Source organism: Mustela putorius, unplaced genomic scaffold (genome assembly GCF_011764305.1).
Source record: "Mustela putorius furo isolate JIRA1106 unplaced genomic scaffold, ASM1176430v1.1 tig00000083_pilon_pilon_pilon, whole genome shotgun sequence".
NCBI lineage: Eukaryota > Metazoa > Chordata > Mammalia > Carnivora > Mustelidae > Mustela > Mustela putorius.
In genome coordinates this window covers 16,681,555-16,708,719 of record NW_025421273.1, presented here as the reverse complement: position 1 = coordinate 16,708,719, position 27,165 = coordinate 16,681,555, and the positions used below count along the sequence as shown (strand labels likewise).

General features: G+C 46.1%; 1 protein-coding gene across 1 annotated transcript in view; it reads right to left on the bottom strand.

Moving 5' to 3' along the window:
* Positions 1–209: 209 nt before the first annotated feature.
* Positions 210–27,165, bottom strand: part of OTOP1 (otopetrin 1) — a 34,669-nt gene continuing 7,713 nt past the window's right edge. The window contains exons 2-6 of the mRNA XM_004770566.3: positions 20,265–20,401; positions 16,545–16,603; positions 12,491–12,621; positions 8,391–9,319; positions 210–1,568 (exon numbers count right to left, since the gene is read on the bottom strand). Of these exons, the coding sequence (XP_004770623.1) occupies positions 1,398–1,568; positions 8,391–9,319; positions 12,491–12,621; positions 16,545–16,603; positions 20,265–20,401 (1,427 nt within the window). The 3' untranslated portion in view covers positions 210–1,397. The remainder of the gene's footprint in view (positions 1,569–8,390; positions 9,320–12,490; positions 12,622–16,544; positions 16,604–20,264; positions 20,402–27,165) is intronic.

Genomic DNA, 27,165 nt, shown 5'->3' with positions numbered 1-27,165 from the left:
AAAACCACCACCCTTAATAGAAGGTATGATAGACAACCTTTCACTTTGTTTTTAGTCCATCTGCCCACTTTTTTTTTTTTTTTTTTTCTGGAATGAACATCAAGTATTTGAGTCATGTAAAAAATCTGGTGTTTCTTAAAATGCCCTTGCCCATGCTGCCCCCCCTAAAATACACTCAGATGAGAAGATGTTCACATTAGTACTGATGGTTAAGTAAACTACTTTTATTCTGAACTTGAAATGATTATGGCAAAGTACATACAAAGGCCTTCCCCATGTCATTATTTCTTAAGAGGCTTTAAAATATTTATAACCTTTAGAATAGGCATCCTAATTTTAAGTACATGTCTTATAGAAACCATTATATAGGAAATGCTTTACAAAGGTACTTGATTTTTTTGCAGAGTCCCTTATAAAAACCAAAAAGTATAAACACTCTAAAACCAACAATAAGAAGCTGACTATGGCCCGTCCACTTGATGGACTACAATACAGGATCAAAATGATATTTGCAAAGAGTTTGGAACAATGTGAAGGAAGAGTTTATGCTCTTTTGTTAAGTGACAAAGAGGGAGGTACAAAATGGAACCTGTCACATCATCACTGGTGAGCATAACAATGATCACAACAAAAAGAATCCTGGGCAGGAACACAGATAAGAGAAATACAGCAAGGTGTGAAAAATACAACAGTGGCATCCGAGGTGGATTTTTCCTCTCTAGTCTTCTAAAATGTCCACATTTTCTGTAATAAGCATATATGTATTAACAATGATAGAAAAAAAAGTAAAATTTTAAAAAAAACCTCAAAATGATCACAAACAAAAATGTGCCAACATTTCAGGCAAGAAATACTTCTCCATACTGATCTATACACTAATTTCCATCCAGATGATAAAAATAACTTTGTTCAAAAACTTAAACATATTCAGAAAGTACAATATGAACTAAACGTGCTTGTCTCTACATTGATCAGCCCTGGGAAGGATAAAATGTAAGGATGATTATATGACTCAGATGGGCAGAAAAAGTTGTAGGGAGTCACATGATAACAGAAAACAATTTTTATGAAAAAAGAACTGGATCATTTTTCTTTCCCCAACCTGGGATCCCATTCTTTTAAAACAAAGGAGCTCATTTAAAAGGAGATAAAATAATTTGGGTTCAATTAGAATGAGCTAACCAAGGCCAGATTTCAGCCGCCTCATTGATGCTGAGCTAACTTGATTACATTCACTGGGGTGACGAACAATTCCAGCTCACAGGAAACACAATTGGTACAAACAAAGGCAGCCCTCCTGCATTTGTCAGGCAATGTTTGCCCAACCTGGCCATTCCCAGGTGGCTTCAGTGAATTCTCTTGTTAAGTCACTCCTCAGGCTTTGATGCAGACACAGACTATATCTTACAATAGACCTCAAAGAGAGAGGCAGCTGCATGCATTCGGTAGAAAATAGAAAAAGGCATGGCCAGGTTGACCACAATTATCCAAGGTTCAAAGCCAAAGACAATCTCCTCCAATCCGTTGTCGTACTCAGGGCGGCAGCCAAAGGCGGGAGGGATCCAGAGCTGGAAAAGAAGAGGAGCCCGTGTTAGCAGCCGCCTTGGAAGCCCCATGTGACCCCCAGGCTCTGGCCTGGACTCAGGGACACGGAGCCACACCTGTCTCTGCACCACATGCACGTCTCCACAGAGCTCGTCAAATCCGCACAGCCCACCTGACCCTTCTCTGTTCCTTGGCCCCATCCTGAGTGAACGCTGTTCACACCCACCTGACTCTCTCCATCCCCACAGCCATCACCTTGGATGGGTCCTCAGGATCCCCCACCGGGGTATGGTCACACACACACATCCTCCCCTACTCTAGTGGATGCCTTCCATCCACCACAGATCTGACGGTGGGAGTGATCTTTGTAAAGCACACATCTGACCTTGACATTCCTCTGCTTGTCACTCTCCAGTGGCTCCCAACAGCCTTCAGGAGAGAGTCCAATTTCCCCCAGTGACCAGGCACCTGTCCACGTCTCTATGTCCCTCACTATGTCTTTCACTCCCACCTCTGAAGGCCAGATATGCCTTTCTCCCTCAAGTCTTCAGCTTTGCTTGTGCCTCTTCCTTTGTCACAGGCTCCCTGTCTGCCTTTTTTGACTGAGATTACCACTCCTTCCAGGAAGTCCTCCTGGAGGACTTCCTGGAAGGAAGTTCATTCCCACCGCCCCCAGGGTTTACCTACAGCAGAGGTCACCTGTTTATCATACCCGCTTTCACACACTAACATTGGTGCTCAGATCCCAGCCACATGGGCCTGGGCTACTGAGTTCCGGTGTCTCCTCTCTGGCTTGACCTAGAGAGAGAGCCCAGGCCCTGCACACATCCCCCCCAACTAGGGGAAAGGAGCACACGCTTTGGAGCACATCTGGGTTTGTGGCTCTTATGGACTCTCATTTAACCCCTCCAAGCCCTCAGTGTCCTCACCTGTAAGATGCGAACACGGACACCCATCTCCCACAGCTCAGAAGAGAATAAAACCCCAATTACTTTTGCAAAACCAAAAGCCATAACCTGTTGTCAACTGCTGCTCATGGAAGCCACACACTGGTCCCCGCCCCCCTTGGTCTCCCTGCCCTGAGTTCTTCTCCTCCACCCCTGCACGGTGGCAGGCAGCCTCTCAGATGACCTCCCCCTCCCATCCCACCTCCTGGGAGTCACGTGCTTGTGAAGCCCCCTCCCCTTGAGTCCAGCTCAGCCTAGTGATTTGCCTCTCCCATTGGAATATGACAAAATTCATGAGGTGTCACTTCTGAGATTGGGTAACGAAAGGCTGCAGAGTCCCTCTTGCTCATGCCCTTGTGCAGGAGAGGGAGCTGTCCGCCCCCCCCCTTTGTGTGCTGCCTTGTGACCAGGTACCGAGGGAGCTCCCAGCCCAGCAACTCTCAAGGAACTCACGCCCTAGACCCAGCAGCACCCCCAGGAGCAGGCTGGGAAAGAGCCCCCAAGAGTCCATTCTGAAGTGGCAGCTGCCCCCAGTGGGCCATGTACTCCTAGTAAGGGACCCTAGCAGAGCACCGGCTGAGCAGGGTTTGGACTCCTGCTCCACAGACGCCATGACAAGGAGGTGGTGTTTGGGTTGCTGAGTGTGGGGTGATTTCTTACAAAGCAGGAACTAATGACATGGGCTTCTTCGTACAGGTGTCACTGTGTATCTCTGCCCCACTGTGTTCTCAGGCTCTGCTTCTCAGGCCCCTCCCACCACTCCACCTGCTCCTCGCCAGCTGGTCCCCAGCTCTTCCTTTGCTCAGTCTCTCGGGGTTGGCCAGAGGCTCACCCCTGGGTCCTTCCCTCTACACACGTGATCTCTGGATGAGCTCCCCCAGTCTTAGCTGTAAGTACCCACTACCGGCCGATGACTCCCCAGCTGGAATCATGCACCTGCTCCTCCCTGGAGGACCCCACAGGCTTCGTGGTGTCTCACCTGAATCTCAAACTACCCCCCCCACCACCATCAGCAACATCTTCCTCCCCGTTGCTGTCAAAACTCTAGGTGTCATCCTTGTTTTCTTCACCCTCAAAACCCTCAAAACCCTCCTCCGCCACCAGCCCATCAGCGAGCCTGGAGGACCATGCCCCCAAGACACCCAGGCAGCCGTGTAGCCATTTCTGCCCCCATACACCTGCCCAGGCTCCCTGCTCTCCGCTCTCACCTGGACCATTGCAGCAGCCTCCTGCCTGCTCTCCGGCTTACACTGAGCACCCAGATGGGTCCATTCACCACTCAGTTGCCAGACTCATTCCTGATTAAGGACCCACGGGTCTTCATGGCATAGTTAAAATGAAGGCTACCCCCAACATGGGATTTTAAAGCCCTTTCTCAGCTGGCTGATCCGTTGCCAACCCCAAATCCCGCTGCCCGGATGTCCCGCACCCCTGGGGCCCCAGTCGATTGGCCCTTCGTGTGGTGGGAGAAAAAGCCGCTCACCCCAGCCTGGGCATTTTGATCTGAATCAGCCACCAGCTGCGACCTCACACCCTCTCTGCTCATTCTCTGCGGGGCACGCATCCCTGTAACGGTGTCTTGCTTAATGCTTATTGCCGGCTCTGCCCACCAAGACCAGAAGGAAGGTGACCCTGGGTCACATTGCCCCCATCACTCACAGCCGTGCTGGCCCTTGGGAGACACCCAGTGGATAGATACTCAGGAGGGAAGGAAGGAGGGAAGACAGAGAGAAAAAAAAGGGAAGGACAGATGGTGGGTTCTCTTTCCTGAAATCCAGATCTTTATTTTATTTATTTTATTGCTGTTAAGTTGGCTGGAGCTCTTGCTCCTTGTACCATCAGGAGGTGGGTTTCTGTCCCCTTCCCTTGACTCTGGGAGATGTGGTCACCCCTTGATCCATACAATACAGCAGAAGTGACACCACACAACATCCACACACAGGCCCTAATGGACTGGCACCTCTGGTCTCCCAGCAGGTCAGCTCTGGGGCCCTGAGTTGCCACATAAGAAGCCCTGAGACCCCCACTCTCCGTACTGGAGAACCCATGTGGATGCACTATAGCCAAGCCCTCCTAGCCCACCCCAGCCACCAGATCTTGGACCCTCCAGCCCAGTCCGCCCACCAACCCTGGCTGAAGCCGAGAAGAACAGGAGGATTTGCCAGCCAAGCCCCCCCAGCATCTCTAACCCACAAGGTCGTAAGACCTAAACCCATGGCTATTGTTGTTGTTGTAATCCTTGTTTTGTTTTTTCAGAGAGGGAGACAGAGCATTCCAAGGCTCAATCCCATAACCCTGAGATCATAACCTGAGTCAAAATCAAGAGTCAGATGCCTAACCGATGGAGCCACCCGGGCAGCCCAACAGCTGTCATTTTCATCCTACATTTGGGGTCCTTTGTTACGCAGCAGTAGGAAAAGAAACATCTGCCTGTTGGCTACGTTCGCCTGGGCGTCTCCGAGGCACCGTACAGAAGCAGGTGTCCGGTACTAAACTCAGGATCTTTCTTCCAGGCTGAGCCCCTCCCCGAGCCTGCCCCCCCTTCAGAGTCCCCAGTCTCCATAAATAGCTTCACCATGTCTCCAAGAGCTCAAGTCAGAACCAGGCGTCATTGTTGACGTCTCCCCTCCTTCACACGCTACCACGTGGATGACCCCGGGACGTTATACTGAGTGAGATAACCTGGCTGCTAAGAGAAAAATGCCTTGTGATCCCACTTACGTGAGCCCCGTGGGGTGGTTGAAGTCACAGAGACAGGAGGTGGGGCGCCATTGGCAGGACCCGGGGTGGTGGGCATAGGGGCTGTTTCGTGCCTGCCAAACTACAGTTTGCAGGGCAGAAAGGTTTCAGACACAGGTGGGGGGGGGCACAATAGTGTGAGTGGACTTCCCACTACTGGACTATAGGCTTTAAAAGGGTTAAAATGGGGGGCATCTGGGTGGTTCAGTCAGTTAAGCGTCTGCCTTCTGCTCAGGTCATGATCCCGGGGCCCTGGGATCAAGTCTGGCATCGGATTCCCTGCTCAGCTCCCTGCTCCATCTGCCTGCTGCTCCCCCTGCTCATGCTCTATCAGATAAATAAATAAAATCTTTAGAATAAATAAATAAAAATGGTTAAATGGGAAGTTTTATGTTATGTTCTGTTTACTACAATTAAAAATGAAGCTGAATTAAAAAGAAAAGAAGTAGGATTCAGATTCTGTCCTGACCTTGAAACCTTTCGGTGGTTTTCTGCTGTATTTGGGATTCCGTCCTGCCTGTGGCCATGGCTCAGGAGGCCCTGCGTGGTCTGCCACGGCACCTTTCATGGGCCCTTTCCCTTGCATGCCCTCGCTCGCTGCGTGGGTTTCCCTTCCTGCTCCTGGAGCATTTCCAGCAGGTCCTGCCTGGCACAGCATCTCCCATACCTGTCGTTCTGCCTCACCTCCCCGCCCTCACCTGCCACCATTGCCCCAGACCCCTGTGTTCCCACGGCACCCTAAATTCCATTGTCAACACCACCACCCTTCTTTGTTCACTTCACGGCCAGCTGTAGTCCCCTCCTAGACCCCAGCCACCCGGTTCTGGAACAGAGATGTCCTCCCGTGGGACCCCCCACAGGTCTGCGAGTGCTGCCCGTGGAGTCGGCTGAGGGCACCCTCGCCATCACTCTGCAACAAGTTCCGTCCTCTGGCTCACTCCCCAGTGAACAGAGGCAGGACCTGGGGACATCGGGGGCTGAGCTCAGACGTGGAGAGACAGCGTGTGTCCCCCTCCTGGGACAGAGCCCAGAGTCTGGCCTCTGGGTCCCAACAGACCATCTGTTAGCACTTGATTCCACTATCCCACTGCTCTTCTTGTCCAAGCTTGTCCAAAAATGCAAGCCACCTTCCTCACCAGCGGTCAAGCAAAAAATTCACAGGGAAAGTGGCTTTCCTGAACTTGCTGAAGACAGATCTATTCATCCCTCTGGGTGTGGAGGAAAAACAATACACATTAGGGAAATTCTGGAACCAACTCCGATTCTGTCAGATGAGCTGATACACCCCTCCTGTAAAACAGAGACAAGCCTCCTGTAAAACACAGCCCCGCTGTAGTTGCCAATATCTCTCTCGTTTTCCCATTTAACTCTTTTATCCACTGCTGTGCCCGCATAGTGCCCGACATACAGCAGGTGCTCCATAAGTGCCAATTCAATGAAAGAGGAGGGCCCACCTGGAGCCAAACTTTCCTGGGACCCCCTTCTTCCTTCAGAGGTCCTCATAACTGTCCACCAACCGGAGGAGGACCGAGGTCAGGGACATCCAAAGCAAGACTCAGATTAGATCCTCACGCCCACTACTCTGGATCAAGAGCCCATCATCTCCCATCTGGGAAGACAGAGGGCTACTTTTTTGTTCAGGTGTCCCGGCCCTCAGGCTTCCCTCTCTCCAACATTCTCACACCTGTTGCTAAGGAGATCATTCCACAACACAAACCAGAAGGGACCTCCATTGCCTCCAGCATAAAGACCAGATTGTCAGGCTTATGAAGTTCACTCGAGCCAGACCCACTAACGGGACTCACCTTCCTGTTTCCCGAGCCACCACTCTCCTTGATATGCATGGGATTCATGCTAAACTATGTGCTGCTCCCAAAATAGGCCATGGTGTCTTCTGCCTCTGTGCCTTTGAACATGGTGTGCCCTCTGCTCCAAATGCTTTCGCTTGCCCTGACCACCTGGCAAACTTCCAGCCTTTCCTGGACACCAAGGCAGCCAAAACTGAGATGCTGCACAACGTCAACAGTGCTACTTTCCACCAGAGGCTGGAAGGCAAAATTCCACATCCCTAGCCTCTCTTGCAGCAAGAGGTGGCCATGTGAAAGCCACTGCCTGGTGCTAATACTTCTCTTCTTCTTCATGTCTTAAGCCCAGATGTGATGGTTGGTGCTGTTGCAGTCACCTTGTGGCCATACGGCAACAAGCACCATACTAAGCACGGCGAAGTGGAGAGATGAATGTACCTAGATCCTTGATAATAGAGTTCAGCTGCCAGGCCAACCCCAAATTGCCAACCTTCAGAATTCTTGTGTTTAAGGCTGAAGATACCGCTGGCCCAGCTTTCTGTTCTTTATAGCCAAAAGCACTCTTAACTAAGCCTGGGCCTCCCCTCAATCCTTCCTGACTCAGTGAAGCCCCTCCCTGGATCCACGTCCCCATGACACTTTGCACACACCTGTCCCAATGATTGTCCTGCTCACTGTACATTTTTCCCTTGTGTCCCTCCTCCCTAGACTGTGACTCCTCTGAAGAAGAGGTTGTTGGGAAAGGTCATCCCAAAGACACAGCTGGTAGTTGACCCCTGAGGAGGACTGAGGTACTCAGAGGCTCCTCACCCCCTCTCTTCTCCTTGGAATGTGGGCTCTGCTGGCCTTTTTTTGCTCCCAGAAGCTGCTCCAAGGACACAGCCCTGAAATAAGGATGTGGTGTTGAGAACACCTGCACAGTATATGGGACCAAGCCTGGCTGAGGCTTCTCTGGCTGTGTATCTACAAGCTTTTACAATTTGGCAGGCAGGGGCAGAGATCCGCTTGTCTTGCTACTGCCCCAGACAGGCCTTGTATAAAAGTTCCCTTGGCTTATGAAAACCGTCACCTACAAAGCTGGAGTGGCCTGCTCTCTCTGCCACCTCTCCTTGCCCTCCGCATGGGGGGTTCTGTTTCAGATCACACCCGGGAGGGTGTAACCGACAGACCTTGAGCCGTCTCACCTGCTGTCTTTAGCCCCAATCCCAGCCGCCAGCATCCAGCTGTAGGCAAGGAAGTGGCTTTCATTCCAGCGTCATTCTTTAACCTGACCCTTGAATCATTTTGCTAATAAGCTGCCTCCATTCAGGAAAAGTTTGATTATTTTTAAGATAAAGAACTCAATGCAGATTACCGAGATATTGCAGAGGAACAAAAAGGCTGCGATATTCCTCAACACTCTTCTCTTGGCATCGCCTTGCAAGAAACGGGGCTGGCCGGCTGGGCCCGGGGTCCCTTCCTGGCTCCTCTCCTCTGCCTCTCTGCCAAGGCCATCTCTCGGGTGCGTATTTCCGTTGGCTGTGTGGGGCATCTCCCTGCCCAGGGAAGCCACGTCCGTGGCCAGGGCTTCGCTCTTGAGGCGGGACGAGGCGAGGGATATGGTATCATCGTTGCAGACTGTAACTACCCGCAGGGTCCTGATGTCCTCAGAGAGCTTCTCCGGCTCCCGGTGAATGGACTCGATGATGAAGAGGTTCTGGATATATTTCTCGGCAATCACCAGGATGGAGTAGGGCAGGTTGAACCAGGTGTACAGAGGGCGGGCTTCAGCACAGAAGATGGCCAAGATGGAGCCCCAGGAGATAAGCCAGGAGCCGGAGGCAGTGCTCACCAAGAGGTCCGCATCCAGTTTGCGGGCGGGGTTTCGGGACTCGTCTAGCGACTTCTCATCTATCCTGTAGATCCGAATTCCAAGCAGCCCCGCAGCCCCCATGAGCATCAGCAAGGCAATAGCGTACAGGTAGAACATGATGAGTGCCAACTCGCTCTTGATTTTGGAGTGCCCGATCTGAACCAGATACACCACCACGACCCCAATCGTGGCGGCCAGCACGGTCAGGCCCAGGACTGAGCCTGCCATGACCCCAGGAAACTTGAACTCCATGTTCTGATGCTGCTGACTGTCCACTTTGCGTCCAACATTCTTCCACAGGACGTAGAGCATCGTGGAAGCCAGGATCTGATACTCTATGTTGAAGGGGTAGAGGTAGTAGATCCCCTGGGATATGGCAGAGCAGAACGTCGGGGGCGAGCAGTTACATGGAGGCGTGTGGTCATCCAAGACTGGGGGTCAGAGGACATGCATTGGGGGGTGGTTAGCATGGTCAATGGGCAAGTGGAAAAATACAGAGAAATATTTCCACAGAGGATTCACACATGGGTTTTCCCATTGAATTCAAGCTTTGTTTGGTGGCTTATTGTCATGTTTAATATTATGGCTAAGTTGACAGCCATGAGTACTGCCTGCATGAATCATAGTTTATCCATACACCAGCCCCTGTGAATGGTATCGTGGAAACTTCCTTAACATATAAAGATGTTTGCAAGATGTTGCTGAGCAAAAGAAGCTTGCTAAAGAGGATAGAGTATAATTCCATTTTTATAAAATATAGGTATATAGATGATAGATAGATAGATAGATAGATAGACAGACATAGAAAAAATCTGTAAGGATATAAGCGAAAAGGTTAACAATGGTTATCTCCGGGGGTGGGGGTAGGGAATGGTCTGATGAGCACTGGGTGTTATACGCAACTGACAAACCATCCAATGCTATATCTAAAACTATAGATTGGCTAATTGAATTTAAATTTTAAAAAAGAACTATTTCCTAACAAATAAATAAATAATAAGATATGTAAGAAAAGCCTTAAAGATGATACAGCTATCGTCTCTGATCTATAATTCTAATCTGTTTTAAGGGATAAGTCAAAAATGTTATTAAAGCATTAAGTAAAATTTTGTGTGTTCATGTGTGTTTGCATGTGTGCATGCACATGAGAGAGAGAAAGAGAGAAACACATCAGTGTCCGACAATTTAGAAACTGTTAAGTGAATTTTGGTACATCCATATAATGGAATGGTAGGTGGCCATTAAAAATTATAATTAGGGGCACCTGGGTGGCTCAGTGGGTTAAAGCCTCTGCCTTTGGCTCTGGTCATGATCTCAGGGTCCTGGGATCAAGCCGCATATCAGGCTCTCTGCTCGGTGGGGAACCTGCTTCTCTTCCTCTCTTTCTCTCTCTGCCTGCCTCTCTGCCTACTTGTGATCTCTGCCTGTCAAATAAATAAATAAAATCTTTTTAAAAATTATGATTAAGTTGTGTTGTAATGATACAGGAAAATAATCATGTTACATGATAATGGAAACAAGTAAGAATAAATTCTGTATACAGTATCTTCTAAATGCATATCACAGCTCAGTACTCAGTTGTGAAATCAATTTAGTGGGGAGCTGCTAATACATTTTTTCAACAGAATGGATTTGTCACAGAATAGAACAAATGGGATGGAATGACAACAGTGACAATGGAAATGTGAGCATCTCTGATACGGTGAGGTTACTATTTCATGACATATCTGCGCACACACAGGTCTGTGTGCATTTGGGTTGCAATGTAAGTTCTATTTCTTATTACAGGCTTCCGCCAAAAAAAAAAAAAAAAAAAGATTGAATAGCTATAGCATGATCGTAATTATAAATAAGTAAATAGGACACTACAAAAAATAAACCAATATTAGCAGCATGGAACTACATTTCTGGGCAGGTGCTATTGTAGATTTTTTTTCCTTTATACTTTGTCATTATTTTAGCTTATAATTTGCATATGCCAGGAATAAAATCAGTTGGAAAGCTCTGTGGTAGCAGAAATCACCTCACTTTTGCAGAACACCACAATTTTTAACTCCTAAGGAGTTTCCCACCACGTGAACCCAGTACACTACTCCACAAAAGTCAGGGGAAGAAATTGAGGAGAAAGGCTCAGATGAACAGAATGTTAGAGCTGATGGAGTCCTTCCTTTGTAAATGTATCCATGTCTGCATTCCCACAAGGGTTCCTGGAGCCAGATCAAATCCTGGTTCCGTGAACCTGGGCTAGTTACCTAACTTCTGTGTGGCTTGATGGCTTCATCCATATGATAAGGTCAAAACTGACTACTCCACAGTGTTTGGGGTCCAAAATTAAATGTGCCGCATAGAAGTACTAGAGCAGCATGCCAGACACTCAGCAGACACTTAATAAAAGTTTGCTTTTGTCATTGTTTTCACTGCTATTACTGTTACGGGCACTGACAAGGAAAAGAGAAGAACTTCTCCAAGAGTTGGCAGCCAGCGTGGAGCAAGGGGGTAAAGGAATAGGGTGTTCCCCTGATTTCACCATCCCCACCCAACTGGTAAGGAAACAGTTTTAAGGTTGCCCTCAAGAAACATGCATGGCTCAGTCAGTTAGGCATCCGATTCTTGGTTTCAGCTCAGGTCATGATCTCTAGGTCATGAGTTCAAGCCTAGCATCTGGCTCCAAGCTGGGTAGTGAGTCTGTTTGAGATCCTCTCTCTCCCCCTTTCTCTTCCCTTCTCTCTCTCTCTTTCTCTCTCTCTCTCAAATATATAAATAAATTTAAAAAATAAATAAAGTTGCCTTTGGTGATGGCCCTGGGGTCATACAGGGAGTGTCAATGTGTAATACATCAAACCTGAAAGGGACTCCCTGAAAGTGTCTGTTGTGGGCTCTTTCACTTCATGAATGAGAAAAGTGAGGCCCAGAGAGGTTGAATGGCTTCCAAAAGTCACACAGCCAGTATGCAATGAGAACAAAACCCAAATCTGGGGTACGTGGTTCCTGTATATTTCTTCTCCCCACATTCTTGTCAGCCCAATCCCACTGCTCTAAAAGAGAAGCAACAGGTCATAAATGCTAAAGAACTTGGGAAGGAGTTTGATTGGCACCACAGACTCTCAAAGAGAAGCAAGAGGGAATAAAGATGGGTCAAAAGTACAAGCCTGGTAGAGTTCAATAACAACTTCAAACAAACTGAAACCAATTAACAGCAACCCTTAGACTTCTCTGGGTATTTTTAAAAAGCTATACTTTTAGTCAAATGAACTGGTAATAGAGGCTTAATTAAAAACACAATGACTGCCAATTTTCCGTAGTTGTAAACAAAGACATTCACTTCCATTCCAAACTGTACCGTGAGAAAAGGTACCCTAAATGATCACCCTTGGGTCTGACAAGTCCCTGAGTCACCAAGAAACCATTAATTACACTCAGCATGTCCTACTTATGGAACCAGGATGAGGGACTCCGGAGGTTTTGAAAGATTTTCAACAACAGATGATTGTCTGGCCAGCATTGAGTTGGGTGGACCCGATTCCCCTCCATCTCTGAGCATTCTGTCTCTGTGGGGTTCCAAGAGGTCCCAGAGTGGGGGAAGGGCAACTTTTAGCACTCACCTATGGTGATGTTCCCAAAGCCCAGAGTGATGAGCCGTTCCTTGTGCTCATTAAGTTGGTGCTTTGATTCATTCAGGACACCATTGGTCCACAGAAGCAGATTGGTGAACACTGAGTGGATCACCCCAAACCTGAAGAATACAAGGACTCAGTTACTGAACAGCCCTGGGAGGCTCCAAGCCCCATAGGGTGAGATGGAGACATGGCACGGGTGCACACTCATACACACACACACGCCCACATGCATGCACATGCATGTTTCCTTCTTAGCCATGATTCTGGTTTCATCAGGCAACTCAGACTCTGGGTGGGTCCCTGTCTGGGGAGAGGCAGTTCCGTGGGAGCTTCCAAAGCCACAGTCCTGGCATTCTGTCATAGTCTTGAACCTGCCACTTCTCAACTCACTGTCAATGGGACAAAAAGAAACTGGGTCTTGGAAGTAGAGGTCGAGGGATGGAAAATTACTGAAAGCATGCACCATCCCCACCATACCCCAAACCCTTTCTTCCAGAAGGGAAGAAGAGAGAACCATGAGGGAAAGAGAAAGGGCTACACTGGAAATCTAGAGAGTTGGGCATGCCCTTACTGTTGGCTGGCCAACCCAGTGATCATCATCCACTCCCTCTGTCTTGCCACTTACCTTTAGAGAAACTGAAGCAAGTCAGAGACTTGCTCTCTGGTCTCCCTTGAAGCTAGGCATGGCCACCCTAGCCAGTGGGGTGTGAGGTCATGACTACTGGGCACTACCGAAAGTTTCTGCCTTCATGATGAAAGAGATGAAAATAAGAAAAGCCTACTCACTGTCCCTCTCCTTTTTATTTTCAGCCTTGAATATAGACACGAAGGCTGGTTTCTGGCAGCTATCTTGTGACCATGAAGCAAGCAGCATAGGATGAAATGCTAACCCACTGAGAATGACAGAGCAAAAGCATAGAGTCTGTTCTGTGGTAAAATGCTGAGCCACTGGAATCTCAGATAGGCTCGGGAATTAGGTTGAGGTCACAAATAAAGACAGTAGCTGCCTTGGGGTTTGAAGAAGTAGTAAGCAGCAGAGCTGTCCTAGTCTGATCCCAGGGCCTGCCCTTGCCTCAATGACCCGTGGCTCCTGGGAAGAAGAAGATGGAGAGAAAGGAGGACATTAGATTCTGGCACAGAAGAGAGGTCTGTGAGGAATAGTGTTCCAAAGGGATCACAGCCTGTCTCAAAACTTCCAGTCCCCCATGCCTGCGGTTTAAGATGTATGCACATTGGTAGTTTCCAGGCACTTAACAATGGGCCTTGTGGGTAGCAGAAGCAATGAATCCTGGCGATTTGGGAGAGGCATCCTTGAAGCATGCAGAGCTGATGGTTCCTTGGGTGGAGAGCACAACATCAGAGGAAGCATGCCCCAACCCATCTAACGAAGAGCACGCTTGTCCATGATCTGCCCACAGGAAAACTGCTACAACTGGGTCCTCAATCCTGACCTTTCCTCTCCTCTGAGTTTTAACCCCAGCCGACCCCCCTGGGGCTCCCACAAGTGACTGCAAGCCAAACTTCCCTCGTCTGAACCTTGGCTTCCTTGGGCAGCTGCAGAATGCCCAGGCACATGTGGAGAAGGAAACAGGTGTTTGCTCATCTGCTCACCCCTCTGCTTGCCCAGCTCTATAGACTGTGGCCAGCCTGCCCCAGGGCATCTGGGAGGCACAAGGTAGATCCTTGGACAAACGTAGACAATGCTGTTTGCCTCAGGCTGGTTGCCTTTTCTTTTACTTATAATGCACACATCTCCCTTTTCTTCTCTTCTTTCCTGAGCCAAATGGCACTGTCCAATCCCAGGCCCACGGAAGCCGATGAGATAATGTCCACGCCACCTGCAACCAGAGCCTGGCGTGCCAGGTGAGCTCCCTGCGGGCTGGCAGCCTCCTGCTGGTCTGACCTGGAAATTGTCCTATAACCTAAAGGACTTCCTCGTGCCAGGCCACCTTTCTCAAACTTGGGGCTGATAGCCCCAGACCACAACAAAGACAAGTCTTCCATGAGCCACTTCTTCTTCTTTCTTTTTTTTTTTTTTTTAATTCCATGAGCCACTTCTAATCTCAGTTTATGTTCTCAGCTCTGCTTGCAGAACTCCTGTTCCTTCAAACCTCACCCTGGGGAAGAGAAAAGGACTCAAGCAAGTTAAGGAGAATTCTTAGATCAGGAGAAATGTCCCAGGATATACTAAAAGCATAGGACATGGAATATTAGATCAAAAGACCAGAAAAACAAAAACAAGTCCAGGAGTGGTAAGTTCTGAAGCCTTCAGGGTCTGACAGGAAATATGAAAGAAGAAAGCAGGTCTGGGGCACATTAGGGAGTGGTGGAGTTTGAAGCAAACTGAGAGAACAGCCCCCACTCAGCTCTAGCCCTTTGTTGTATGCACTTTTGGGATTGCCAAATCTTCCAATTTTTCTAGAGAAGTGTGAATCTAAAGCCTGAAGGTGGTGAGTAACCCAAAAATATTTTAACACTTCACCCTACAAATGGAACAGATTAAATCAAGCCCTATGCCTATCTTGTTCAAGCCTCTCTCTGTCAAGATTAGCAAAGGGGCCCCAAGACAGGGAGAGGCTTGTGTCCAGTCACTCAGGAAGCAGGGCCCACACAGTGTTGTGTCCCAACCCCAGAGTTCCCTCAGATGACAGATCCAGGTGGCAAATGTCTGGGTGTGTGGCCCAAACATAACCAAAACAGTGTGGTTATCCAAACACTGACGGTGCAAGACACAGATGGGAGCCACACATGTGATTTTAGATTTTCTTATCCCCACATTTCTGAAACGTGGTAAGACGAGGAACAGGTGAACGTGGGTTGGAATAATTTTCTCTGAAACCCAATCTCTCAAATACACTATGATGTCAACATATAATCAATACGAACAATATGTTCTGTTTGTCATCCTAGTCTCCGAAATCTGGTATTTGTGTACTTCCTGCACATCTCCATTGGAAGTAACCCCAGCTCAAGGGCTCTGTGGCCACCTGTGTCTGGTGGCAGCTGTACTGGGCAGCAAGGATGTGGAAAGCAAACCCATTTTCTGCCTGCGGGGAAACAGACCCAATGTCCTAAGGCTGTTATTACACAAGTGACAAAAGCAAAGAGAGAGACCTCACCAGCAAAGCCAGGGGGCCACTGCGGTCACAGCAACACATGGAAATCACTCCCAGTGGTGATTGGGAGCTGTCTGGGGCTAGCACAGGCTGCCAGGGCACAGCTCCCGGGACCTACCCCTTTGTTCCTGGGATAATGCTGGCGCATCACCCCTGCCTGGCAGCCAGCTCTGCGCACACTAGCCACGTGGTTCATGCTTAACTGCTTGCTGAGGCTGATCCTTCCCACATAAGGAGATTGGTGCAAGTTATTTCTGTATCAATAGTTTATCAAAATAGTTCTATCTAGTGGTCATCCATAAATCAGTCTTTTAAATATCTCTTGTCATTTCCAGTGCTACTGGGGGATTGTCTGTTCTTCACTGATAGGAGAGATCTTTCTAGGAAGCAAATGCTGATCCTTTGATTCACTGGTATGTGTGCACCCAGGGCTTTCTTGCATGAGAACAATACTTCCCATCTTGTTAATTCGCCCTGTTATCCTATCGGTTCGTTCCCTCGACCTTCACAATGGCTGAGAGAAAGGGGACAAATACAGTCACTGATCCCATGCTCACTGAGCACTTGTTATGCATTAGGCACACACTTTAGACCCATTACGTCATTCAGTCCTCAGAGTTTGGCTCTACTATTATCTCCATTTTACAGATGAGGAAAACCGAGGATCATAAGGGAAAGTGTCTCAGATGGCAGCATGGGAATTGAAACCCACATTGTCTTATTTCATCCTACTTCCCGGCTGTCCCCAGAAAAAAGTGGATGGTGCAGGGTCTCCTCCCTCTGCTACAAGGGAGGGCTTTGCTTGTTGGGATGGAGGGGAGAGTTGGCCTCATATTTACAATCCAAGATGCATAGCTGCCATGACTTTGTTTGTTCTACATGTACACCAAATTCAATAGTAAAGCAAGTCCCATGATGTTTACCTTTCCAGGGTTTTGAAAGACTGGATGACATCTTTTGCGTGCCCCCAAAGAAAATACACCTAGGAAATAAAGGAAAAAAAGAAAGATGCTTCGGTGAAAACCATCATTGTATTTGCATGATGAGAAGCTATGAAACTTGCAGAACAGAATGGGAAGGTGTTGAGGACCTCAGTGACCTCCTATCCCAGATTCATCTCAGGTGTCAGTGCCATTCCTTGGTGGGGACCACGCTCCTCCTGGAGCCCAGGGTGAGAACCGAGTGAGGCTTCCAGGTTTGGGAGGAAGAGCTTCCAGGTCAGGTTGAAGCTATTGGCGGGGATGGGGCTTGGGGAGTGGTAGCCCGGGTCTATCACCTGTGTTAGGCTTCCTCCAAGAACTATCCACCAAACAGTTCCTATGCCAGTGGCCTGACACCATATTTTAAGTGCTTAAATGAAGAGAAGATTGATTCAGGCTGGTCCTTCATTTCCCTGTGTGCCATGCACCACCCAGCACAGGGCAGGGACCCATGGGGGAAGCTAGTGTGGAACCTGTGTACAGATCCCTGGGCTAAGTCAGTGTACCTTTCTCCAGGTCTTTTCCCTTCCATGAAACAGGGATGGTAACATTGCTTACCTTGGAGGGTATTATGATCCATCATGAGATTACCCAAGCTAAGTATTTAGAACAGCCCTTGGAGTACTCGCGTTTTCAGTGAACGCTCTCCACCGGCAACTTACTCCCTGTTAGCTGAAATCCTCCTGCCTATCTGCTTTGTTTGCGCTCCTAAAATATTTGGGGCTTTATTTCACACACACAAGCACACACTGAGCACCCACCACATACCATACACTTTGGGGCACTTTATTAATTTGTCTCACTTAATCTTCATTGTGCAATTAAGTGCTACCAAAGGAAAATCAGAGAGCACAAAAGAAAAAAATTCATGAACACATCATTGCTCTTCCACATTGTTTTACCTAAGACTTACTGGCCTGCTCTGAAAACACTTTCAGGGCACAGTTCCTGAAACATCCAGCAACTTAAAAGTCTGACAGCAGTGGCTCCTGGTGGAGACGACTTTCAACCCAACAATAGGGAAGCAGTTTGGTAAAGGATTTATCAATAATTTCCAAATTAGAAATTATCCATAATTTCCAAATTAGACAGCCACTTCACTGATGCATTCATAAGGACTTCATAGCACCCCAAAAAAAAGTTTACAATTTTTTAGGTGAAACTTCAGAAGCGAAAATTCTGCCCCTTCTCCTTAAAACTTCCACAAGAACATACACTGGAGTATAAAGAAGGAACAGAACACAAAAACAACAACAAATGTTTCAGTTAATGGGCTTATAGATACATTGTTGCTCTCTTTCCCAATTTTTTCTGTTAAATTTTATTTTTAAAACAAATATCTTTTAATTACCATGGACTCCAACCATCCCATTTCTGGGCATATATGCAAAGGAATTGAAAGCAGGGTCTCAAAAAGGTATTTGTACACCCTTGTTTATGGTAGCATGAATCACAATAGCCAACAGGTAAAAGCAACCCAGGTGTCCATCGGTGGAGGAGTAAACAGAATGTGGTCCATCCATACAATGGAATATTGCTCAGCCTTAAACAGGAAGGAAATCATGACACCTGCTACAATATGGATAAACCTTGAAGACAATTAGGTCGGTGAAACAAAGCCGGTCACAAAAGTACAAACACTGTATGATTCTCCTTATCTGGGGTACCTAGAGTAGTCGAATTTGTACTCATAGACATAGGAAATAGAATAGTGAGTGCCAGGGGCTGGGGGAGGAGGGAATCAGCAGTTAGTGTTTAACGGGGATGGAGTTTTAATTTTGCAAGATGAAAGAGTTCTGTTATCCACAGGAGTGTGGATATACTTAATACTACTGAACTGCAGCTAAGACAGCACATTTTATGATATATATTATATATACACACATATAATATAATATATATATTAGCACAATTTTAAAATAAATACCATATTGTTTTAAAAGAATGTCTTTCATTCCTCAGTCATCTAGTGCAGCAAAGGCATGTAGTAAGTGACAACTAGGTACAGGATGCTTGATTAGTTGGCTGATAAAATGCCTTAAATTAGGAAGATAGAGATCTACCACCCACAGAGTAGCAGAGTGATATTTTGAAAAGTCACATCTGTCCAGGTCATGCCTCTCCTTAAAGCCTTCAATGTCTCCCCCTTGCCCTCAAGATAAAGTTCAAAATCCTGAGTGGCTGTCAGCCTTGGTAAAGTGCTTTATACACGGTAGCACCTTAATCCTCACAACAATCCCGAGAAGTAAGCCCTTTACAGATGAGACCCGTGATGCCCAGAGAGGTTAAGTAATTTGCCAGAGCTCACATTGCTGGTGCGAACCAGGGCCGGGTCTTCTGACCAGAGTCCATGCTCATAAGCCCTACACCAAACCATGGCTCTGTCGGTGCCCAGAGCCCCAGCCCACCTCCCCCCTCAGACCCAGACATCTTCTCCCTGTCATGTGGGAAGACCATGCATCCCCCAATGTCCTCTTTTAACATCTCTAACACACCACACCCCTCTTTCCTTGACAACTCTGGGGCTCTTCCTGGCAAAAACCATCCCTCATGCCAAAGCTGGCGAGAGTCTTCCCTGGTACTCCTTCATCACTGGGTGACTTTGGTCAAAGCATCGAGCCTCCGTGTTGTCACGGTCTGTGTTTATGAACTCCTCCCCATCTGACTGACACTGCCCTTCACCCTTGCACTCCTAGTCCTGGGAACAGTATTTGCTGGGTTCGGAGTGAAGGCGGCAAGGCAAGAAGGAAAGATGGGAGGGAGGAAGGGAAACTGGTTCTTTCTGGTCTCACTAAGGTTCTCCACATTGTCACTGGAATCACTATATGTCTCTGTCACCATGGATTTGACTTCCCTGAAATAAATAACCAACAAACGAATTGTCGGTGATTCCAAGACAATATGCCATAGATCGGGTGGCTTAAAACAACAAAAATGTGTTTGCTCACAGTCTGAGAGGCCAGAAGTCCAAGATCAAGGTGTGGGCAAGGTTGGTCTCTCCTGGGACCTGCCCCCCACCCTGACTTGTGGATGGCCATCTCCCTCCAGCCTCCTCACATGTTCTTCCTTCTCTGTGAGTCTGTGTCCTAATCTCCCCGTTCTTATAAAGACACCAACTCTATTAAAATAGGGCCACCCCTATGACCTCATTTAACCTGAATTATCTCCAAAAAGACCCTATCTCCAAATACAATCTTTCAGGGACCCAAAGGAGAGACCATAATTGCACGGGGTCTCTTTCAGACAAGAATGTTCTAAGATGGATTGTGGTGACAGTTGCACAAACCCATGAATATACCAAACCACTGATTTGCACAACTTAAAGGGCTAAACCATATGATGTGTGAGTTACAGCTCCATAAAGCTTAATGAACTATGTTCAAATTCCACCCGTTCCCCTACACTTTTGCTGGTAGACTCAAGCTTAACAAGATTTCCTAACTCTCCGTTACAATTTCTACCTCATAGGATTCCCACAAAGATGGCCAAGGAAACACAGAGACCCATTTTTCAGGGGAGGCAGCTGAAGGACTGAGCCTCAGGGAAGGAGTCAAACTTACCTTACTCTGCCTCCCCCCCGCCACCCAGTGCATCCCTTTCGTACACACCCCGGGATGCAGGTAATGGGAGCCAAGGCAACATAAATAAACATTGTCAGGTTACCTGCAACAGAGTATGTGCTGCATGTGTGACGGGGAAGACTCCTTCAGTGGCCGATAGACATTCAGAAAATCCAATGAAGTACCCAACTTTAAGGCATCCCAGGATGATGGTAATGGCCGCAAACAGTGTGATACTACCTAAATTGAGTGGGAGGGGAGAGCATAGAAACACACAACTATAAGTGCTGATATTCACGGAAGTTACTTCCAAACAAACCACATTAAACCCTCACTGATACAGTCAGATGACTTTGACGAGGCTGCCAAGACCATTCAGGGAGGAAAGGGCAGTCAATTCTACAAATGGCACTGGGAGCACAGATATCCAGTCGCAGAAGAATGAAGTTTACCTCACCTTCCACTACATACAAAAATTAACTCCAAAAAAATCAACGCTTTGAATGTAAAACCTAACATTATAAAACTCTTAGAAGAAAACATAGAGGAAAATGTTTACAGTGTTGGACTGGGCAGTGATTTATTGGATAGGACACCAAAAGAACAAGCAGCCAAAATTAAGATGGATACATTGCACTACATCAGAATGAAAAAGCCTTTGGCTATTGGAGGACACTAGCAGCCCTCAGAAGGGAAGAAAATATTTGCGAACCGTGTATCTGATAAGGGGTTAGTATCCAGAATCCATAAACATCTATAATTCAACAACAACCAATAAAAATGCCAATTAAAAATGAGCAAAAGACTTGAATAGATTATTTCTCCAAGAAAGGCTTATAAATGGCTAATTAATGCATGAAAAGATGCCCAATATAATTCATCATCAAGGAAACGCAAATCGAAAACACAATGAGATAGCACCTCACAGCTATTAGGATGGCCGCTAGCAAACCCCCCCCCCAAAAAAACCAAGCAAATAAAAAACAAAAATAGGATAGAGAAAGAAAGGAAAGAAGAAAAAAATAACAAATGTTAGCAAGGATGTAAAGAAATGGGAACCTATGTACCCTGCTGATGGGAAGGTAAAATGGTGCAGTCACTGGAAAACAGAACGTCTGTTTCTCAAAGAATTAAAAGAGTATTTCCACCTGGTCCAGAAATACCACTTTTGAATATATCCCCAAGAAGATCAAAACCAGGGACACAAAAGGCTATTTGTACATCCATGTTTGTGGCAGCGTTATTTACAACAGCCAAGAGGTGGAAGCCAACCAAGTGTCCATTGACAGATGAAGGGATCAACAAAATGAGGTCCATCCAGACAATGGAAAATGATCCAGCCTCAGGAAGGGACACCATTCTGACACAGGCTCCAACACAGGGGAAGCTGGAGGACATGATACCAGGTGACATAAGCCAGTCACAAAAAGAAATACCCTATGATTCCACTTACCTGAGGTTCCTCAGAATAGTTAAATTCATAGAGACAGAAAGGAGAGTGCTGGATGCCAGGGGCTGGGACAGAGGAGAATAGTCAGTTGTGGGTACAGAGTTTAAGTTCTGCAGGATGGAAGACTTCCAGATGTAAACTGTCATAATATCATTGTACTTAATGCTACTGAACAGTACACTTTCAATTAAGTCAGTAAACAAATCAGTAAACTTTATGTTACGTATATATGTATATATATGCACAATTAATTAGATATACACAATTAATTAATATACATAATTAATTAACAACACGGTTTTGTGTCCTGTTCATCATTGTTCCCACCCAATGTATATCCCGGGGTCTGATAAATGATATATATTCAATAAAGATTGCCCAAATAAACAGAAGTCCTCTAGAAGCTTCTCCTAAAAAATGATTAATCTAAAAGTGTCACTGCTGTGCTCAAAAATCTCAGTTCTCGGGGCACCTGGGTGGCTCAGTGGGTTAAAGCCTCTGCCTTCAGCTCAGGTCATTATCCTAGGGTCCTGGGCTCAAGCCCTGCATTGGGCTCTCTGTTCAGCAGGGAGCCTGCTTCCCCCTCTCTCTCTGCCTGTCTCTCTGCCTATTTGTGATCTCTGTCAAATAAATAAATAAAATCTTAAAAAAAAAAAAAAACTCAGTTCTCCAATCTGAAAATCCTGCTCTCAAGAGAATAAAGGGGAGGAGCATACAGGTATCTAGGACCTCTCTGTACTATCCTTGCAACTTGCAACTCTTCAGTAAATCTAAAAATTTCTGAAATAGAAAGAATCTTTTAAAAACTGATAGGAAGTAGGAATCCCTGACAGTGGTGTGGAAAGGACCCACACTAGGTAGGGTGAACAAAGGAAGCATCCTTTGACAGTACATCCGGCATGGTTTCAGACAAACAATAAAAACAAACAAAAAAGATTCCTATGAGAAAAAAAGACTGGAAAGGAATATATAAAATATGTTAAAAAGAAACGTGTAACAAACAAAAACATCAGCAAGAAAAGCACAGTGATCCTGGAGCCTTGATCAATGTCAAATTTCCTAATCCTTCTTCTGGGCCAACACTGATCGCCATTCATACGTCCTCTCCCACGATTGGGAGGAAACTGGATCGTGTGTGACATGCACTGCGGTGAGAGAGAGAGGACAGACTGATAACACTGAGCTATAACATTACAGCTCCAGCCTGAGAAGCCCCGGTGAAAAGTAATGCAATCGCCTGGCTCCTTTCCATTGCTCAAAGCCTTATAGAAACAACTCTAAGTCACATTTTTTTTTTTTTCATCTTGAAAAGCCCCCAGTGAAATCAAAGACTTAGTAAGAGTGGAGATTCAGTCCCAGGGCTTTGAAATGGTTGACAAATGCACAGTTCGTTTTGGTTACAAAGGAGATAGCAAGATGAGGTAAGGCAGCGTGGCTGTAGCTCTGGGGACCTGGGCAAAGGTCCAGGCTGTACCACCGAAGGCATGTGTGAGTTCAGGCAAGTCACTTCCCTGCTCCTAGCCTCAGTTTCCCCATCTAGAAGATGAGACTGGTTCTCAAACTTGAACATGCATCCGAATCACCTGGAGGGCTTGTTGAAACACAGATGGTGGGGCTCCACACCCAGAGTTTCTGATTCCATAGGTTTGGGTGGAGCCCCAAAATTTGTATCTCTAACAAGTTCCCAGGTGGGGCTGACACTGTTGATCTGGGACCCCGCCTTGAGAACCACTGGTCTAGAACGTCCAAGTCACTGACATTTCAAGAGGTATGATAAATACATCGTATAACTTCTCATAGTCTTGAAGTCCTTCCTTCCTTTATCCATCCATTTATGTATACAATAAATATTCTTGGGACTCCTACAATGCATGTGGCATTTTGCCAGGGTCTCAGAGGTAAACAAATAAGATTGCTGGAGAAACAAAAATACACATGGGTAATATTGCATAAAACTGGGGTGTGCACAAAAATGTAGAGGTGCAAGCTGGCACCAGACTTCTTAACAGCAACATGGGAAACCAGAAGCCAGTGGAAGAGCAGCTAAAGTTCACTTCAAGGAAAGGACTGCAGGGGTTCCTGGATGGCTCGGTCAGTTAAGTGGCTGCCTTCAGCTCAGGTCATGATCCCAGGGTCCTGGAATCAAGCCCCACATCGGGCTCCCAGCTCAGCAGAGAGCTTACTTCTCCCTCTCGCTCTGCCTGCTGCTCTGCCTACTTGTACTCTCTCTCTCTATCTCTCTGTCAAATAAATAAATAAAATCTTAAAAAAAAAAAGGGGTGGGGGGACAACTGCGTTCCAGCCAACATGTCACCTGCTTCTCAGGGCAGAAGACAGAAAGCAATTTGAAGATAGGCTAGATATAATTCATTCAACAACTATTTGTTGAGCACCAACTATGGTCCAGCCACTGTCCCAGGCACTGGACACATAAAAAGGGCAATAAAATAAAGTGTCTGCTCTTGGTGAGTTTCACATTCTACTGGGAAGACAGAGAGTAGAGGAGGGGGGAATGTCATCTACATGACTCATCTGACAAAGGACTTAACCAAACAGTCAGTGAACTGAGGGAAAGTCCTCACCATTGGGAATATGAAAAGGAGAGGGAACAATGGTGAGAAATAAACTTAGCAAAAGATTGGAGAGGATGGATGTATAATGGAAGGAGGGAGGCACAGAGGGTATAAAATGGTAGGATGGTTGGGTGGATGGGTCAGAGGGTGAATAGTCCAGTAGATACATAAATAAATTAATAGGAAAGAAAAACAGGATAAGAGAAATTAAATTCAAATTGATGAAGATAAACCCACTGGAGGAGCACCAGGGTGGCTCTGTTGGTCAAGTGTCTGACTTTAGGGCATGATCTCACGGTCCTGGAATCGAGCCCCTCATTGGGCTCTGTGCTTAGTGGGATGTCTTCTTCTCCCTCACTCTCTCCCTCCACGCCTCCACTTGTCCTCTCTTTCTCTCTCAAATAAATAAATAAAATATTTTTAAAAGACTACTGGAAATGCATAATTTACATATTCTATTAAAAACTTTGTGATACAGAATAAAGTTGACACTGACTGGTGAGAAGCAGGCATAGAAAATATTTCAAAGGTCTCATGATAAAGAGATAAGCAGTAGATAAAGAGGGGCAAAAGAGAGAAGCAGGGGCACCTGGGTGGCTCAGTCAATTAAGCATCTGCCTTCGGCTCAGGTCATGATCTCAAGGGTCTGGGATGGAGCCCCATGTTGGGCTCCCTGCTCACCTGGGAGTCTACTTTTCCCTCACCCTCCACCTGCCCCCACTGCTGGTATGCACGCTCTCTCTCTCTCTCAAATACATAATACATAAAAATCTTTAATAAAAAATTACAAAGAGAGAGAGAAGCAAATGTATTTCACAGATCTCATCTCAGTGGAGCAGAGAGTAAGTGGGGGGATCTTGGAGCCAGCAGCAATGTGCCTTGTTCGGGGAAAAGTTTGGTATTTCTTTTGGGGGGTGGATAAGAATGGAGTTGTATGCACCTGACTGTGAGAAGGAAGAAAGGAAAGACAGTCGTTAATTTAATAGAAAGACACAGTAAAATGTTCAAGTGCTCCAAAAAGCAAAAGTGGAGACCAACAATGAGTATTAAGGAGGGCACAGATTGCATGACGCATTGGTTGTTACACGCAAACATTAAATCATGGAGCACAACATCAAAAACTAATGATACCCAGGAATAAATCTAAAGGCAAAGAATCTTTACTCAGAAAACTATAAAGTACTCATGAAAGAAATTGAGGAGGACACTAAGAAATGGAAAAACATTCCACGTGCATGGATTGGAAGAACGAATATTGTGAAAATGTCTATGCTACCTAAAGCAATCTAGACATTTAATGCAATCCCTATCAAAATACCATCAATGTATTTCAAAGAAATAGAACAAATAATCCTAAAATGTATATGGAACCTGAAAAGACCCCAAATAGTCACAGGAATGTTGATAAAGAAAGCCAGAGTTCGTGGCATCACAATTCAAGCTCTATTACAAAGCTGTAATCATCAAGGCATTATGATACAGGCACAAAAACAGACACATAGCTCAATGGAACAGAATAGAGACTCCAGAAATGGACCCTCAACTCTATGGTCAACTGGTCTTCGACAAAGCAGGAAAGAATGTCCAATGGGAAAAAGACAATCTCTTCAACAAATGGTGATAGGAAAATTGGACAGCCACATGCAGAAGAATGAAACTGGACCATTTCCTGACACCATGCACCAAAATAGACTCAAAATGGGTGAAAGACCTTAATGTGAGATAGGAATTCATCAAAATCATTGAGGAGAACACAGGCAGCAACCTCTTCAACATCAGCCGCAGCAACTTCTTTCTAGAAGTATCGCCACAGACAAGGGAAGAAGGACTTATTGGGACTTCATCACGATCAAAAGCTTTTGCACAGCAAAGGAAACCATCAACAAAACCAAAAGACAACTGACATAATGGGAAAAGATATTCACAAATGACATATCAGATAAAGGGCTAGTATCCAAAATCTATAAAGAACATATTAAACTCAACACCCAAAGAACAAAGAATCCAATCAAGAAATGGGCAGAAAACATGAATAGACATTTCTGCAAAGAAGACATCCAGGTGGCAAACAGACACATGAAAAAGTGCTCAACATCACTCATCATAAGGGAAGTACAAATCAAAACCACAGTGAGATACCACCGGACACCAGTCAGAATGGCTAAAATTAACAAGTTTGGAAATAACAGATGTTGACAGGGATGTGGAAGAAAGGGGAACCCTCCTACACTGTTGGTGGTAATGCAAGCTGGTGCAGCTACTCTGGAAAACAGTATGGATGTTCTTCAAAAAGTTGAAAATAGAACTACCCTACAACCCAGCAATCGCAGTACTGGGTATTTATCCTAAAGATTAAAATGTAGTGATCCAAAGGGGCATGTGCACCCGAATATTTATAGCAGCAATGTCCATAATAGCCAAACTATGGAAAGAACCTAGAGGTCCATCAACAGATGACTGGATAAAGAAGACATGGTATATATATACAATGGAATACTATGCAGCCATCAAAAACCTGATATCTTGCCATTTGCAAAGACATGAATGGAACTAGAGGGTATTATGCTAAGCAAAATAAGTCAATCAAAGAAAGACAATTATCATATGATCTCTGATATGAGGAATTTGAGAGGCGAGGCAGGGGTCATGGGGGTTAGTGAGGGAAAAAAATGAAACAAGATGGAGGGAGGGAGGGACACAAACCCTAAGAGACTCTTAATCTCACGAAACAAACTGAGTATTTCTAGAGGGTGGGGGAGATAGGGAGAAGGTGGTTGGGTTATAGACACTGGGGAGGGTATGCGCTATGGCGAGTGCTGGGAAATGTGTAAGCCTGATGATTCACAGACCTGTACCCCTGGGGCAAATAATACATTATATGTTAATAAGAAAATAATTATGTACTGTAAGGTGACTAACAGAACACAATAAAACTAAATTAAATTAAATTAAATTCTGCTACAGTGGAAAAAAGGGAAAAT